The 17,437-nt window shown below is 56.0% G+C and overlaps 1 protein-coding gene across 4 annotated transcripts in view; it reads right to left on the reverse strand.

The window, feature by feature from the left end:
- Positions 1–1,493: 1,493 nt before the first annotated feature.
- Positions 1,494–17,437, reverse strand: part of FAM20A (FAM20A golgi associated secretory pathway pseudokinase) — a 40,226-nt gene continuing 24,282 nt past the window's right edge. For all 4 annotated transcript variants that reach the window (XM_081580829.1, XM_081580828.1, XM_081580831.1 and 1 more), the window contains 10 exons: positions 12,450–12,634; positions 11,594–11,644; positions 9,817–9,895; positions 7,325–7,417; positions 6,327–6,442; positions 5,466–5,646; positions 4,522–4,631; positions 3,931–4,012; positions 3,239–3,298; positions 1,494–2,091 (listed from right to left, as the gene is read on the reverse strand). In XM_081580829.1, the coding sequence (XP_081436955.1) occupies positions 1,827–2,091; positions 3,239–3,298; positions 3,931–4,012; positions 4,522–4,631; positions 5,466–5,646; positions 6,327–6,442; positions 7,325–7,417; positions 9,817–9,895; positions 11,594–11,644; positions 12,450–12,634 (1,222 nt within the window). In that variant the 3' untranslated portion in view covers positions 1,494–1,826. The remainder of the gene's footprint in view (positions 2,092–3,238; positions 3,299–3,930; positions 4,013–4,521; positions 4,632–5,465; positions 5,647–6,326; positions 6,443–7,324; positions 7,418–9,816; positions 9,896–11,593; positions 11,645–12,449; positions 12,635–17,437) is intronic.

Below are 17,437 nucleotides of genomic sequence, written 5' to 3' on the forward strand. Positions count from 1 at the left end.
GTTATTCTCAGTTCATGAAGTAGACCAGCGTCTTGTCTCTTATTATCGCAGGCCACCTGAACATGAGAGGCTGGCTTGACATGAAGCTGGACTTAACCTGCCTGGGGCTCTGCCGTTTGGGTTTTGAGGCCATGTGTTCTGTCCTTTGGCCGCTTCTGCCTTCGTGTTTCCCTGCCGTTCCTCCGTGTGTCATTACCTGGTTCCAAAAGGAGATGCTGGCTCAAAGCAAGAGAAGTAGTTCGTGAGGTGGGAGCCTCAGGGGCAGGGAGACGCCTCAGTGATGCAGGCCTCTGGGGTTAAGGTCCCTCTACTAAAGACTGGTTTTTGTTATAAAGCCAACAAACAACAGCTTCACGAGCTGGGTGTGTTTTTGTTTTGAGAGAACGCTTTGGCAGGGCTGTGACTCCCTAGGTTGTGTGATTTTAGTTAGCCTTCCTGAGCCCCTTGGTTTCCTTGGCAGTCCGGATGAGGTGGGGGCTCTGTCTGTGGGGCGGGTCGGAGGCTGCACGCGGCAGGAGCTCGGGGAGCGGTCATGGCGTCCACACCTTGGGGGCGTGGCAGTGGGGTCCCGGTGGGGCCGGAAGCCCACCTAGAGTGTGTCCGTGGGGCCATCTCTGGGTGCACGGCCGAGGCCCTGGATGAAGTCCAGAGATGTCTTGACCGGAGACCCACCTCAGCCTCAGCGTCTTCCCACTCCCTCATCGCGAGCATCTGAGCCTCTGGCCTTTACCAGAAAAGCCGATCTGACAGCATCAGCCCTTGTCGCTCGCTGACCAGTTCATACAGTACACCCGTCGTGTGTGTCGTCACGGGCTGTGACGTGAGAAACAAACCCTCCTATTCAGACATGAGCAGGTCAGCAGAGGCGAGGCTGGGAGACAGGAAGTCCCCGAAATGGCTGGAGGCTTGGGAAGTAAAGCGGACTGAGTCCTGTCCGAGCGGGCGGCGGAGGGGAGGGCATCTAGAGGGTCAGACTGCTCCGGGCAGCCCGGTGCCCTTGGGGACTGGCGGGGGCACTGCCGGCTCTCACGGGAGCCAGCCCTGTGGCTGGCGGGCGGGCCCCGGCTGGCCTGCTACAGGCCAGGCTCCTGTCCCTGCCGGAGCCGTCCTTGTGTTGTCCCGCTGCAGGACCCCGCTCGCTTTACCTTTTACAGTTAGCGATGTCAGTCCTGACATCCTTGATGCCAGTTCTGTTGATGTTTACTCTTGAGATGGAAACATCCTTTTCTGATAACCCTGAGCAAATCCCTGTTACGTTTACCTCTTGTGATAACACGTCTGAGAAATCAGGACCAGTCAGAGGGGACGGGGACGGCTGTGTTGAGACTGGGCCACAGTGATTGGAATGTGAATAGAAAGTGTGAAGTGTACTTGAAACCCGTTGGAGAGTCAACCATGTGTAGTTGCTTTTGTCTGTTTGTGAGACGCCAGATGTTTTTATGTGGATCAGGAATCATCCTTGAGGCTATAATAAACACCTGGAGATGTCCATCTGATGTCCTGTCATTTTATTTGTGACAGTTAATGCTGTCCCGGGAGCTGGGCTTCCAGGCCAGACCCGTGTCCAGGTTCCCAGTGGGCTCAGCAGGTGTCTGTGGCCTTGATGGAGCAGAGCTTCCCGGAGGAGGGGAGCCAGGCCAGTGCTCCAAGGAGGGAGGCTTGCTGGGTCGCACTTCCGCTCTTTCAGAATCATCCTTTCACCCTGCCTGCCTCGTGAGCTCCTAACCCAGGCCCCAGCCTGGACAGGGGCCCTGGGGAAGTGGTGGTCCACAGTCTGAGTCCACCGCAGCTCCGGCCCAGTTTCCGGGGTGTGCCTCCTCCAGCCACTAGCTTGTTGCGTTAGCCCTGCTGGACTCTGGGGCCCACTGTCCCACTGGGCTGTCGGCCACCACACTCTGCTCCCCGTGGGCCTCGATGCAGTCCTGCACGGTCCTGAGGACGGTCTGCAGCCTGCGGTCCAGGGCGAGAAGGTGGGGCTCCGTGAGCACGGGGCTGAGCTGGTCCTCCAGCAGCGACTCGCGCATCACGTCGCTGAGCCTGTAGTCGGCCTGGGCCAGCAGCTGCAGGCGCAGGAGTGTCTTCCTCTTGATCCTGAAAGGACAGAGTCAAACACCGACTTAGTAAATGTAAAGGGAGAAGCTGCCCGCACTTACTTCTCTTCTCTCCCCACTGCCCGTTCTGGGGGGCTCCCGCTGCAGCGCCTTCTCCTCCCCCAGCGCCTTCTCGGGCCCTCTTTAACGACCCCGGTGAGAAGGGACTGGAGGCGTGGCGGTTAGTGTCCCGCGGTCCTCGCCCAGTGGTCTGCCGAGCCGTCCGTACTCTGAACTGTGGCGCCCCACGCATCCGGCGCTTCTCGGGGAGTCCAAACACGTGTGGAGTGAGAGCTTTTCCGGGAAATGTAAAGCTAATGAGAGGAGCCCCCAGTGGGTGAGACGTGCAGGTGCCTGCCGTCTCAGAGGCCGTGGGCACTGCTGGCTTCACCTGTCTCTGAGCAGCTCTGTGGTTCTGATCTCTCTGCCTCAGATTCTAAACTCCGGGGTGGAAGTGGGGTCGGGCCAAGCTGTAGGACTCCGATCTCTTTTACGTGGGACTGTGACTTGGACTCATGTGTAAGCAGCTTAAGTGTCCAGTGGCAGTCACACACAGCCCCTGCCTTTCCTGCTCAGGAGGAGGAGGGGGGCGGGCAGGGAGGGGCCACGTGTAAGTCACCCCAGGAAGCAGAGGAAGAAAGTTCAGGCTCGAACTTCCCAGCAGGGAACGGAGACACTGTTGCTCCGCGTGAACCACACGTTTCTATTCAGCGGTCCTGGCCGGCCTGGCTGAGACGCCAGCCAGGCTGGAGGCGGTCAGAGATGCTGCGGAGAGGTGCTGGCCAGGTGGAGGCCCCGGGGGCTTCCTTTCCTCCGACAAGAGCTTATGGGACTTGAGTCAGGATTCTGCTTAGATGGTGACGAGACAGCGGTATTTATGAGCTATGTGAGCGCGGGCACAGCAGAGGCCACCAGGCTCCGGGAGAGCGAGCGCGTACTTCTCTGCGTGGCTTCAGGATGCAGGCAGGCGGCTGAGAGGTCTGAAAGCTCAGGCCCTACATCACCCTCTGCGGGGGCAGTTCTGCGGTCACGGACAGGAAATGCACGACTTCCTGTCGTCCACCCGACCCCCGTCCTAGAGCAGCAGAAACGGGTGGAGCCCTTCAGAGCTGTGTGGGCATCGGACCCGCCCGGAAGGCGACGCTCACCGGCAGCACTGGAACAGCGGCGCGAGGATGGAGTCCTCGTCGTGGGAGTGCCGGCCGAACCTGCGGGAGAGACGGACAGACGGACAGACGGACAGACGGACGGCGCTCGGGGGCGCACCCCCCCGCCCCCTCCCCCTCCCCCGCGTCCCCGCCTTCCTGCGGCCCCTCCCGCTCCTCTCCGCCCTCAGGTCACACAAGCGTCCTCCAGAGAGGGCCAAAAAAGCGCCCACTCGTCCCTGTAGCCACCAACCCCAGGGTGAAGGCTGACAGGAGGAGGCGGGCGCTCTGCATCCAGCGGTGCAGGCCGCGGGAGAGGAGAGAGCGCGCACCCGCCGCAAAGACGGAGCGGAGGGAGGGCTTCTCCGCTGGTGCAGCGGGTAAGCTTCCGCCTGGCCAACGCACCGGGTGCGGGGCCCACGCCTGGTCTGGGGAGATCCAGGTGCCGGCGAGCAACTAGGCCAGGCGCCATGGCTACTGAGAGCGGGCCCCGGAGCCAGGGGCCCCGACCACGGAGCCCGGCCTCCATTAAGAAGGCACCACCGTGAGCGGCCCCGCTCTCCACAATGGAGAAAAGCCCTCACAGCACCAAAGGCCCAGCAGCAGGCAAAGAGCGAAGGCGACGGAGCCAGGAGGGTGGGGAGGAGGGGGCATGACCACGGAGGCCCCGTGGGGTGGGGGCGGGGGACGCTCACCCCCGGGCGTTGTCCAGGTGGATCAGGAACCCGTCGTCCCCAAACCTGGTGAACATCTCGTAGTGGTGCCGGTCCATGTTTCCTGTGGAGGAGGCGAAGCACTGTGGCCAGGCCAGGGCCTGTGGACACGGTCCCGCCTCACAGCCCCCTCTGGGGCCGAGGCTGCAGCCCTTCAGAGGCGGGGGCAGTCTGCACCCGCCCGGGCCTGTCTCCCACGGCCACTGGTGAGGTCGCAGGAGCGGGAGCCACCCCAGCCCGCTGGGGTCCTAATACCCGCGTAGATGGTTGGGCCTCCGCCCCTGCGCCCACGCTGGGCCCGGCTCCCCGCCTTTCCAGAAGCTCACAGACCTCCACCCCTGCCCTTCTCCCAAGCCTGCCCTCCCCTGGGGGCCTGCACGGTGCATGACGGTCCCTTCCTGCCGCTGCACGTCCTCCCTGCGCCCCACACCCCCACCATGAAGGGGACAACTTCCGTCCCTGCCCGGCCTCGCGGGCCATGGGCCTGCCCCTCCAAGCGGGACAGCCATTCACTCCCGCGCTGGGCCTTCCGCCCTGGGCCCGCGTCACGGGGGTCCCCGGCGCCGTACCCACCGATCAGGAAGTCGAAGATGGCCATGTCGATGATGTTGAGCAGGCGGCTGCTGCTGTTGTGCGGGTACACCTGCTTCACCGTGTCGCAGTAGAGGGGGTTGACCTCCCACCTGGGGACAGGACCGGGTGGAAGAGCCGGGGTGGCGAGGAGCCCGCCCTCCCCTCACCCGTGTCCCTGCCTCCCGCTCCTGCCCGGGCTGGGGGCCGTGAGGACCCCCAGGAGGACCCGGGCAGGGGCCCCCGGAAGCGGCAGACTCCCTGCGTGAGAAGGCTCCAGACCTTTCACAGTGACCCTCCCAGCGGGATGCTGCACTGACCGTGTGCCAGGGCCCCCGGCTTCCTCTGCAGCCCCCCCACACCAGCGGCCTCGTGGGCGCTGCTCTCTTGTCTCCCGAGCTGCCTGTAGCCCCCCGCCAGCCATCCTCTGCCACCTCTCGGTCCACCAGAAGGCCCCTAGGTCCCTTTTCGCCTGGGGGGCTCCTCCTCAGCCTTCATGAGACCCTAAGGGTCTGCCCCTAAGAGTCTGCCCCTAAGGGTCTGCCACGTCCCGCAGAAGTCCTGCCTGTTCACTCCTCTTCCCACCACAGCTGGGGGTCTGGAGGGATGAACCCATTCATTCACTGAGTACCTGCCCTGTGCCAGGCCTGGGGAGCGACCACCTCGAGGAGCCCGGGTCCCCCGAGGGCATCTCTGCCTTCTCACAGCCTGGCTGCTGTCTGCCCCCAGGCTGGACCGAGGGGCTTCTCGAAGAAAGAGCCCGGGCCTGTCCTTTCTGTCTCCCCCGGCATCCAGTGCAGGGTACACAGGGGGCTTTTTATAACAAGCTGTGAACTAAGGGAACAGCAGTGACAGCCAGGACCCACATGGGGTGAGGCGGGGGCACGGAGACAGCGTCAGGCCTCCCGGGGCCGGGGGAGCCGCCCTCCATCCCAGGGCCAACTCACTCCTCTCTCCCTGCCAGCGAGTAGGAGCGGATCCAGGGGTTGGGCACGGAGAGCCGCGGGGCCAGGTTGAGGGACGGCAGGAAGGCGGACAGGGAGCCCTCCAGCAGGTGTGGGTTGCCGCACACGGCGTACTCCGTCTTGCACATGTACGGACACTTGGCGAAGAAGCACACGTTGCTGGCTGGAAGGCGGGGGGTGTGGTCAGAGGACGAGCAGGCACCCCATCCTCCCACCCCAAGGAACCCCCGAACTTGTGTCTCGGGAAAAGACAGGATGAGAAAATGTGGCCTTTTCCATCTGCGGAGGATACTACGGAATCGAGCATCCTGGGAACCACCTCTCAACTGTCTTGGAGTCGAGACTTGTGGGACCAGCCTGCTGCATCGTGCCCGCACTACTAGCATGGGGCTTCTTCCCTGGTGGCTCAGTTGGTAGAGTCTGCCTGCAATGAGGGAGACCTGGGTTTGATCCCTGGGTCGGGAAGATCCCCTGGAGAAGGGAATGGCAACCCGATCCAGTATTCTTGCCTGGAGAATCCCATGGACAGAGGAGCCTGGAGGGCTACAGTCCATGGGGTCACAAAGAGTTGGACAGGACTGAGTGACTAACACTTGCGTTCTCTTTTCACTTTCTGTCTGGACGGGTGACATCTGCTTCCAGGGCTGCTGGCATCAGAGTTCAGGGCCCACACGGGCTGGGGGGCACCTGGCACTCAGCCACCTCGGGCCTCAGGTCACCATGTGTGACCATCAGGAGGCCCCGGGGCAGCATCTGCAGGCAGCAGGCAGCCACCCGGGAATGAGGGACCGTACGGCGGCCCAAGCTCTCAGACCCAGAGAATCACTCCCACCAGAAGCCCACCTGGAGAGACAAAGAAAACGCTCTGCAGGATTTCATTCCTCGTCACCTCCAGGATCTCCTTGGTGACGTTGACCAGCCTGCCCACGGTCGGCGGAACCCGCCGGAAGTCCAGAATCCTGAAAGAGACAGAGGCCTGTTGAGGTCCAAGGGATGACTGCTTGAAAGAAATGGCCACCACTAGAAACGGACCTGCTGGGGATTCCCCGGCAGTGCAGTGGTTAAGACTCTGTGCTTCCACTGCAGGGGGCACAGGTTCGATGCCTGGTCGGGGAACTAAGATCCCACCAGCTCCAAGGCACGGCCAAAAACAAAAAGAGAAAGAAATGGACGGGCCTTCCTGACTGCCCCCAGTCGAGGGTGGGGGTCTCAGTGTCCAGGACAAGCGTGCACCCCAGGGACTGGGGTGGGGTGGGGAAAGACTCTATCCCATTAGCCCTTCCGGGCAAACCCCCACCATGACCTGGTGCTCGGCTCAGAGCTCCTCACGCTCGTGTGCACATGAGTCACCCCGATCCTGTTCAGATGCGCCTCTGAGTCAGCAGGGCCAGGCTGAGGCTGGGATTCTGCGTTTCTGGAAAGTTCCAGGGAGGGGCGTGGGGGGGCGGGCTGCCAGTCCTCAGACCACACCTCAGCTAGGAATGATGGGCAGGCAGGGGCTGGGAAGTTCAGGAATGCGCTTACACCTTTTCACATTGCAGCTGGGAGGCACCATGGGGAAGTGGCAGGGGGCGCATTCTCCCCACTTTCAGGTCAGGAGACTGAGCCACAGGCAGCCTGGCAGGGCTCCTTTCCTTACCAAGCACTCCTTGTTACATTAAAGGCCTTGTGTTTTGTGATCCCTGGGACTGATGGGTTGTGTTGGGTTTGAAGGCATCACTGGGATCCACAAAGAAAATCCAGCAGGAGGCAGGGAGGGAGGGAGGCTGGGGTGGGCGGGCTGGGGTGCCTCTCGGGACTGGCTTCTGCAGCCAACGCCGCCTTCGTGGGGCGAGTGCTACCTGTCCAGGTGGAAAGCGGCAATCTCGGCGTTGTGTCTCTGAAAGTCGATGAAATAGAAGAAGTCCTCGGGTGTTTCTTCGTCTCGTTGCTGTCTGGAAGGAAGACAGGAGTCAGGCCCTGGACTCAGACCTCAGGCGGGAGCCCAGGAGCAGAGCTGATTCACACGACCGGCCGGAAAGAAGACGCGTGTCTGTGCTTTCCGAGCTTGCACAGGTGAGGGACCACGCATCGGAGTGGCCGGGGGCCCCTCTGCTCGGTGGGGACCAGCAAGTAGGAGGAGCCAGGCTGCTTGCAGGACGCTGGCTGTCCTGTAGCACCCTGCCCCTGTGCCCTCCACACCAGGCCTCCCACTCAAGCCGCTTTGATGACAGCGGCTGAATCTCTGAAAAGCCCCGTCGTTGAGAGGGAAGAAATGCACTTCTCTGCAGACACACGGAGGTCAGGGCGCTGGCTAACAGACCAGAGATGGGGTAGACCGGGATGCCGAGGACCGAGAGAGGCCGGGTCCGAGACAGAACCTTATAAAAGGAAAAGTCCTCCAGGGATGCGATTGAGCAGGACTGACAGCTAAAGAGCAGAAAAGTCCTGAGTGTGTGGACCCACCGTCCGCCCAGAGGCACCTCCACTGGGTCGTGAGACCGGCCCTGCCAGAGATGGGAGGGAGGCTGGCATCGAGGATATTTGTTTATAAACGTTAAGAAATCTCTGCTGCATCGCTGAAAAGCGTCACCCTGCCTGGTCGTGAGGAGCCGGCTGCAGTGTGTAAGTTCAGAAAGGCGTCTCCCACTAATGAAGGGCGCCCTGCCTGCTGGCCCCGCCGTGACCGGCCTGGACGCTGATAATCATTTGAAGAAGGACGATCTTGGAATATTTATAATTCACCTCGTGGGGCTGCACGGTGGCTGCAAGAGTGATGTCAGTGTAAACAAACGTCATTTTGTGGAAAGCCCTAAGTAAGCAGCACCTGCCATGGGAACAGTGACCTGTGCTTTGCTGAAAAACAGCAGCCTTGGAAGCCCCCCGGCGCTCCGGTGGTTAAGACTTCACCTCCCAAGGCAGGGGGTGCGGGCTTGATCCCTGGTGGGGAGCTAGGATCCCACATGCTTGTGGCCAAAAAACCAAAACATGAAACAGAAGCAACATTGTAACAAATTCAATAACAGCTTTAGAAAGGGTCCAAATAAAAGAAAACCTTCAAACAACAAAACAAAACATGAAAGAAAATCACCAGGCAGTCCTGAAAACCACAGCGAGGGGCTGCCCAAAGTGGGGACTCTCCTTTCAAAGGCACGGCCACTTTTGAAGTACAGGCCCCCACGGCCAGGCCTGACCCCGGGCTACGCGGTAGAATCACCCGATGTCCAGGTCAGCGAGGACCATCCGTGTGTCCTGAGCTTGCTTTAACTCCTGAATTCTGTCTGTAAGAATACACACTCTGCCCTGATGGTCCAGTGGTTAGGACTGGACCCTTTCACTGCCATGACCATGGGCTCAGTCCCTGGTCAGGGAACTAAGATCCTAGAAGCCGAGTGGGGCGGCTTAAAAAAAAAGTAAAGAAAAAATAAAAACTGAAAAGAGAGAGACTATACAATCCCTCGGATGCCCTTCCGAATTTTCGGAATCATCATTTCATCTTTGCATGGCACGTTTAGGCATGATTTTAAATTGAAAAATCATTTACTTCCCAAAGCCTGACTAGCATGGATGTATTTCTTACTGTTGCTGTTCAGTTGCTAAGTCGTGTCTGACTCTTTGCGACCCCATGAACTGCAGCCCACTAGGCTTCCCTGTCCTTCACTGTCTCCCTGAGTTTGCTCAAACTCATGTGCATTGAACCAGTGATGCCATCCAACCATCTCATCCTCTGTCATCCCCTTCTCCTCTTGCCCTCAATCTTTCCTAGCATCAGGGTCTTTTCCAATGAGTTGTCTCTTCACATCAGGTGACCAAAGAACTGTAGCTTCAGCTGTAGCATCAGTCCTTCCAATGAATATTCAGGTTTCTTATTGTATGTACTGTATTATGGGCTTCCCAGGTGGCTCAGATGGTAAAGAATCTGTCTGCAATGCAGGAGATGTGGACTTGATCCCTGGGTTGGGAAGGTCCCCTGGAGAAGGAAATGGCAATCCACTCCAGTGTTCCTGCCTGGAGAATCCCACAGAGGAGCCTGGCGGGATACAGACCATGGGGTTGCAAAGAGTCTGACATGACTAAGCGAATAAGACTTTCACTTCCGTACTGTATTATATTACATTAAAAATATAATCTCTGTGGTCATCATTTATATTACCCAAAGATAAATTTCTACTTTCCTTTTATAAAAAGGGACAAATTCTGTCTACATTACTTAATAGAAAAAAAATGCATGCTTTTTCAAGAAGTACATTTTAAAATGATACTCTGGCTTGGGACTAAACTTTATAAAATGAAGATTAAACTTTTATTATGGCTGCTACAGCTGGGCGTGGGGGTGCAGAAAGCAGTCACTTACCTCATCGGTTTGAACATGGCCTTCCCGAAGTCTGAGAACCTCAGAACCAGTTTGAGGTGGACGCCACTGGGTTTCACAACTGCATGGGAAGAACGGGGAATTAACGGTGCTTCTGGGCCCAAGCTTGGGGCCGTGGCCCTTTATTCATCCCACAAACCCAACCCGTTTCTTCTCTTTGCTCTCACTTGAGACTCTCAAGACTAGAATTTGCTCTCAAAGCCTGCAGAGTAAAGTCCGGTCAGGTTATGGAGAGTGTGTCCAGGGACTCAGGATAAGACTTTTTCTGCTATTATCGGAAAGGGGCACACAAGGCAGGTTTCCCCAGAGGGACACTCTCTGAAAATCCCAAAAGGACCTTTTCCTGAGAAGAGCTGACCTCTTCCTCTCTGCTTCAACCTCGCCTTAGAGACTCTGAACCTGCCACCTGTCACGTCGCGTTGGACTGGTGACCAACATCTCTTCCTAGTAAGACTGGACACCCAAGCGGTTATGGGGCCTCCTGACTCCTGAGGGGCCCCTGCGAGACCCTGCGGGCGCGTGCTGCCTCCTGACACATGTCCTGGGCACCTGACTCCGGTCGCCCTGCCCACCCGGCTGTCAGCCCCTAGAGGGGCGGGACCATGCCCCCTCACCTTTACCTTCCAATGAACGGTGAATGGCAGGGGCGAAACTAAAGAGGGAAGCCCCAGGCCCTACAATCTTGTGTCTTTTAAGCCTTTGACAAGGCAGGACACGCGGACATTTCTGACGTGTGTTCAGTTCACTGCGGCCAACGGAGGAGGTTCCTGATGGCCGGCGGTGACCGGCCGTGGGCTCAGTGTCCGTGAACACCTGAACCCCAGCACAGAGCACCCCCCTCCCAAGGACCGGGCTGCACCCCAGGCCCCTTTTGCCTGCATGAGTCTTCACCCCAGGGAGTCAGCCTGGCTGCCTGAGACCCTGGAGGGTTTCTGCCATGCTGACGCCTGGGCCTCCCCCCCCCCCGGGCACTGACCACCCCCACCTCGGGTCACTGTCACCTATCGCCGGGTTGAGAGCCACTCCCCTGACCCACGGCTTCCTAACTCTGAAAATATACTCCAGTCCCGCGAGGATTTTGTGAGAACCCAGATTCTGATTCAGAAAATGAGAGTGGGGACCGAGATTCCACTTTCCTAACCAGCGCCTCGACCCTGTGATGACGCTGGGTGGGGGCCGCAGGCCGCCCGGCCGGGCCCACCTGTGAGCTCCTCTCGAAGGCCTTCCCTTCTGTGCGACTGCGGAGAGGAGGCAGGGGGCTCATGCCCCTCTGCTTGCGACCAGGTCCACTGGGGAGGCCTGTGGGACCCCCAGGCTGCCGCCAGGTACCGGATTCCCAGGGGTGAGGGGGCGGGGCAGGGGCGGGGCAGGGGCGGGGCCACAGCTAGGGAGGAACCAGATATGAGGCAGGGCCAGGGCCGGGGTGGGGCGGGGCCACAGCTAGGGAGGAACTAGATATGAGGCAGGGCCGGCGCCAGAGGTGGGGCGGGGCCAAGGCCAGGGGCGGGGCCACAGCTAGGGAGGAACCAGATATGAGGCAGGGCCGGGGTGGGGCGGGGCCAAGACTAGGGTGGAACCAGAGATGAGGCGGGGCCAGGGCCGGGGTGGGGCGGGGCCACAGCTAGGGAGGCACCAGAGATGAGGCGGGGCCGGGGCCAGGGGTGGGGCGGGGCCGGGGCCAGGGGTGGGGCGGGGCCAAGACTAGGGGCGGGGCCAGGGACGGGCGGGGCCACGACTAGGGTGGAACCAGGCCACTTACTCTGGGAGCAGTCGCAGGCTCCAAGCAGGGCTTTCTCGTCCTGACTGTAATCTGCAAAGGACGAGAAGGCCCGTGAGGACATCAACTCTAGTTCAGACATCAGAGGAGGGAGAGTAGGAGGCGGCCTGGGGCCCTTGACTGTTTCCCACCCTGCTCCATCCTGACCTCATGCTCCCTGGCCCTTCAATGGACATTCCAGCCACGCCTGTTTGGGAAACCGATGCTATTAATAATTTGGAGTCTGCAAATCCCTCTGTGTGTCCCTTAGACTAGCCTACTGCTTGTGACCTGAGACAGCAGGCCACTGGGTCCTCGGCCAGGTTGCTTAAGCTTTCTGTGTTCCCATCTGTGAAATGGCAATGATATTGTCTACACTCAGCGGTCCCCAACTTTTTGGCATCAAGGACCAATTTCGTGGAAGACAATTTTTCTACCCACCTGGGGTGGGGTGGGGTGGTTTCAGGATGACTCAAGCATGTTATACTTATTGTGCACTTTATTTCTAATCTAATGCCGCTGCTGATTAGACAGGAGGTACCAATTAGTGGCCGGGAGGTTGGGGACCCCTGGTCTACATCATAAGATCACTGTATAAGAGACAGTCACCAGATTGGAAAGGCGAACAGATCAACAGTGATATCACTTTTCTAAGGCACAGACACCTCCTATGCCTCCCTTATGAGATCATGGCCGTAAGATCTCTTTCAAAGGGAAAAAGATCAACGTTTGTGTTTTCCTTCTTCTTCCTCTGTTGAGTGTCAGAATCAGCCCTCTACTATTTCACCCTGGAGCCCAGCCTGAGATGGTTTCCCAGCCTCTCCGGGGGAAAGTCTCCCTGCTGGTCTGTGACGCTCACCAGCGCTGATGGTGGGAAAATGCCTCATGTCCTGGAGGAGTTTGCTGACGACGGGGCTGGACCGGGGGTACAGGCCATGGCGGTTGATCCCCAGGTGGAACTGGACCCAGCTGGCCTCCTGGCGGAGCTGCACTGGGGGTTCCGGGGACGTGAGGTTCAGCTGCTCTTTGTACATCTTGCGTCGTCTGAAAGCATGAAGAGTGTTTCTTCAGTTGAGGGAAAGAGAACGCAAAGACCTGCAGGAGCACCGCATCTGGATGCTCCATCCATTCTTTCGTTCCTTCATCAAGACCATGAAGCACCTAATATGCATGAAGCTCGATATGAGCTTAGGATACTGTGGGGGGCACAGCGGCCACTGGACTTCCTGCCGTCAGAGCGCTTACAATCCAGTGAGTGAAACAGCCCAACAGGTCCACAATGCCCACGCACATACACAAATACCTAACCACAGACAGTGACAAATGCTGTGAGGGAAAAGGGCATGGTTGAGAGTAAACTTAGGGGCCTCATATAATCTGGTATCTCCATGAGTGATCCTGGGCCTCTTCCTGTACTTTCCCATGAGAAAGTCTATATTTTATATTTCCCAGTAATTTCTTGGCCTTAGGAGGCAGGAGCTAGGAGAGAGAAGGTGATTGGTGACGACGAAAAGGATGAGGGTCAGGTCAGTAAGGAGAGCTGGAAGCTGAGTTAAATGAATTAGTATGTCCTATAAGATAAGAAGAATTAATTAGCCATGTACCAATTGTTCTGCTCAGGAAACTTTTCTGCCAGGACAAAAAGAGCAAAGTGAAAATCAACACCATTGCAGTGCGGAGGCTCAGTCTAGTCTGAGAGACAAGTTGCGTGTCTGTGAAATACTCAGAGCAAATGTGAGGCAGTTGTACATCAACTGCTAGACACGTGTTCAGACTAAAACATCTTGACGTGCTGGGGAAGGGACGGATGCTTGTGTGGTCAAGTAGTCAGAGGAAGACTTAGATGGGAGAAAGTGGACTTCAGGGGGCTCACATGGGTGGTGTTTGGACTGAAGGGGAGACGCGCTCTGGGACTGGGGACAAGGTGCAGATGACTACACGAGGCAGGCAAGGGACGGGTGTACCTGAGGATCGGAGAGGAAAGATGGATGAATAGATGGGTGCATGAAAAGATGGAGGCCTTCAGATTGGAAGGCAAGGCAAGGCGGCACCGGTCATCTGGCGAGTTAAGTGACAGTGAGGGTCATGTAGATTGATGGGGCAGGATTTGGGTATCCCTCTACTTTCTCTTGGGAGTGATCTGAAAGACCCTTGAACCTAATGCCTGTTCCACTTACAACAGTCCTACCAAGGTGTTGTCTATTTTGTACTTGGTCAGCTCCTGTGAAGGGGGTGTCCACGCCCAGAATTGTTGTTCAATCGCTCAGTCATGTCTGAGTCTTTGCGACCCCATGGACTGCAGCCCCCCAGGTCTCCCTGTCCTTCACCATCTCTTGGAGCTTGCTCAAATTCATGTCCATTGAATCAGTGACGCCATCCAACCATCTCCTTCTCTGTCACCCCCTTCTCCTCCTGGGCTACACCCAGGAGTAGCCCAATCCATCGGGCCAGCTCTGTGAGAAAGCAGTTTCCAAAACTGAGCCGAGATCTTTTCAGAGCTTCCACCACGGAGTCTTGGCTCTACCCCTCGGGTTTATGCAGAATAACTTCCTTCCTTACACTGTAGCCTTCTGAATACTGGACGACGGGCCTCACGTGCCGGTCTCTGGGTTGTTTCTGCATCCCGTTCACCTTCTCTCCAGGCCACAGTGCGCATCTGATTGTGACCTGGTTCTGTGGATCCTTGAGCTCCTGCTGCAATCATCTGAGATGTGACCCGTTAAACTGAGTCAGCCCCGGAAGTTTACCTGCTGGGCCACACCTGCCAGCTTTCGCTTACTTTATTCACATTCATTTTTATTTTATTCTGGTTCCCAAGGCTGCTCTGAGGCTAAAACTCTGGCACTGTTCAGCTCTGCTGGGAGTCTGGTGGGAAGACTGCCCAAACCTGAACTGCGTCAGGCACCCTGAGGTCGAGCAGCGCAGAAAAGAAGTTCAGAGAAAGAGAAACAAGGACTGCGGCCCAACTGGACTGCGGAGAGGGGCGGAGTCGGGTTTTCTTAAGTGGAGCTGAGAGCTGACGGGCTCTGGTTATAACAACAGTCAGGGTTCCAGCTTCCAAACAGAAAAACAAACGTGGCAAATTGAGTGTAACTTCTGACAGCGGACAAGCTGCTCTTTAAATGTCCATGTTTACCTTTGGGTGGGGACTCATGGCTCTCTGGGTAGCTGTTCAGCCCCTGCCAGAGCCCGAGTCACAACCTGGGCAGAGCTCGGGGAGAGGGAGCCAGGGCGTCGGGATCCTTCCCACTGGGCCTTTCTGTTTGCTTTTCATGGTTAAGGGAGAGCTGCTGAGAGTCATCTTTCTTTTTTTTAGAAATGTTTGTGCTCTTTGTTCCCTGGGGACAACCAGCAGAGAGTGCCTGAGCTGACTTGGACAGGGAGCTTGACAAATGCCATCGTGGGAGAATTTACACCACGGAAATTGGCAAATGGTACACATCGAGGCTTTTTTTCCCCCTAAAGGAGAGCCCGTTTTGCAGCCCACTGACCTGTGCTCTGATTAGGGTTATGTGCTTGCAAAGGTAAAAGTTATAAAATAGGTGACCAACTAGGACCTACTATATAGCACAGGGAATTCTGCTCAGTAGTCTGTAATAACCTAAATGGGAAAAGGATTTGGAAAATAGATGCATGTATACGCAGACCTGAATCACTTTGCTGTACACTTGAAACTAACACAACATTGTTAATCGACTGTGCTGTTATTGTTTAGTCGCTCAGTCGTGTCTGACTCTGCGACCCCATGGACTGTAGCCCACTAGGCTCTTCTGTCCATGGGATTTCCCAGACAAGAATACTGGAGTGAGTTGTCATTTCCTTCTCCAGGGGGATCTTTCCCACTCAGGGATTGAACCCGTATCTCCTGCATTGGCAAGTAGATTCTTTACTGCTGAGCCACCAGGGATGCCCTAATCAACTGTACTTCAATATAAAATAAGGATTTTTAAAAAATGGTGAACACAGAAGTTACCTGCTTTTTACCCGTTTGCTATACCCAGTGAAAAAAATAAAGTAGATTTCTAAAAATGCAACTTAGTGTGGCAGCAGTAAATATCACTATATGAAAAAATATTATATATATGGGGGATTGCTATGTACAATATCAGCCAAGATATTCCTGGTCTCTAAGCTAGCCTTACCTTTAAAGGAAGAGCTAAAGTGGATACCAAAATACAAAGCACGAAGTACTGCCGGATGTTGCTTTCATCGATAAAAAGAAAACCTGGGTTACAAGTCCCGTGACCCTGAGGGAAGGAGGAAGCACTCTGCTCCTTTCTCTGCAGAACTGGAATTTTCCATGAAAACTGTTTCCTGGAAGCAGCAGCACCTCTTTTAGATTTAAATATATATATATAACATTCTTTAGTTTCGAATAGGAAATATTTGCATGGTTCACAATCTTAAATTGCAGAAACCTCTTTTTCATTCACGCCTGCTCGTTCACCAACCTCCCCTCCCCAGAGGTAACTGATGTGGCCGGTGTTTTTCCCTTGTCTCTCTCCACTTTTATTCTTATGGATTAGATAACGTAACAGCCACACTGTCCTGAAACTTGCTTTACTCTCTTGTCAATGGTTTTCCTATACAGCCCAACTTGTGTAGTTACCTACACAAATTTTACAATTACAAAACCCTTTTAAAATGGAACCCTTAAAAGGATTTAAGCAGGCGTATTGAATAGCATTATTATAGTGCTTTCTTGCATTATTGATGAAAGTGTAATTGGCACATCTTTGCAGAGGGCAGTTTTCCATTTCAGAATTTATATTGAGTGGGGCTTCCTAGGTGGCTCAGTGGTAAAGAATCTGCCTGCCAATGCAGGAGACGCACAAGAGATGCGAGTTCAGTCCCTGGGTCGGAAAGATCCATGGGAGTGGGAAATGGCAACCCACTCCAGCATTCTTGCTTGAAAAATTCCTTGGGCAGAGGAGCCTGGCGGGCTGAGAGCCAGACACAACTGAGCAACTGAGCACACACACGTACACACCCTTTGACTCAGCAGTTTCATTTCTGCAGCTTATCCGAGTGCACAAGTGTGCAAGAGAATATGTTCAAAGATGTTCACTACGTGTTGTCTGTGTGTCCCTGGTGGCTCAGACAGTAAAGAATCCACCTGCAACACGGGAGACCTGGGTTCGATCCCAGAGTTGGGAAGATCCCCTGGAGGAGGTCACGGCAACCCACTCCAGTATTCTTGCCTGGGAAATCCTATGGACAGAGGAGCCTGTCGGGCTACAGTCCACGGGGTCGAAAGGAGCTGGACACGACGGAGTGACTAAGCACCCAGTGTTGTTCACAACTATACAAATGGAGAAAATTCAAGCGTCTGTGACAGGGTATTACAGGGACGGCTCTGTATTTAGTGACATAGAGGAATTTCTAATTTCAGCACAGTTTGTGGGGTGGATCTCATGTTTTCGTTGTTAAAAATATCGTTTACGCACACATATAAACACAAACAATTTGCTGTGCATGAGAAGTACACAAACCATTAATGATAGTTGGCCTTAGGGGTGATGAGGAGTGACTTTCGCTTTTTACTCTATGTATTCCTGTAAGTTTGCAATTAAACAACTGACGCACACAAACGCTGCCTTTCCAACGGTTCCTCCCTGCCTCTTGCTGTTTCTCCCGTGGGAACGCCCGCCTCCACATTTTCTTCTCCAGCTTCCAGGGCCAAACTCCCTAGGAACGTCCTCTTTGAAGCATTTCCAAGTCTGCAACTGAATGTGAGCTTTCCTCTTGAGCCTGCAAATCTGTACACACTTCCCATGTCTTCTGTTGTCCTTGCCGTATGTAACAGGTGCTCGATAAATCCTTGGGGAATGAATGAACGAATGTGCT

Source organism: Giraffa tippelskirchi, chromosome 3 (assembly GCF_054371585.1).
Source record: "Giraffa tippelskirchi isolate mGirTip1 chromosome 3, T2T-mGirTip1v1.2.pri, whole genome shotgun sequence".
NCBI classification, from domain to species: domain Eukaryota; kingdom Metazoa; phylum Chordata; class Mammalia; order Artiodactyla; family Giraffidae; genus Giraffa; species Giraffa tippelskirchi.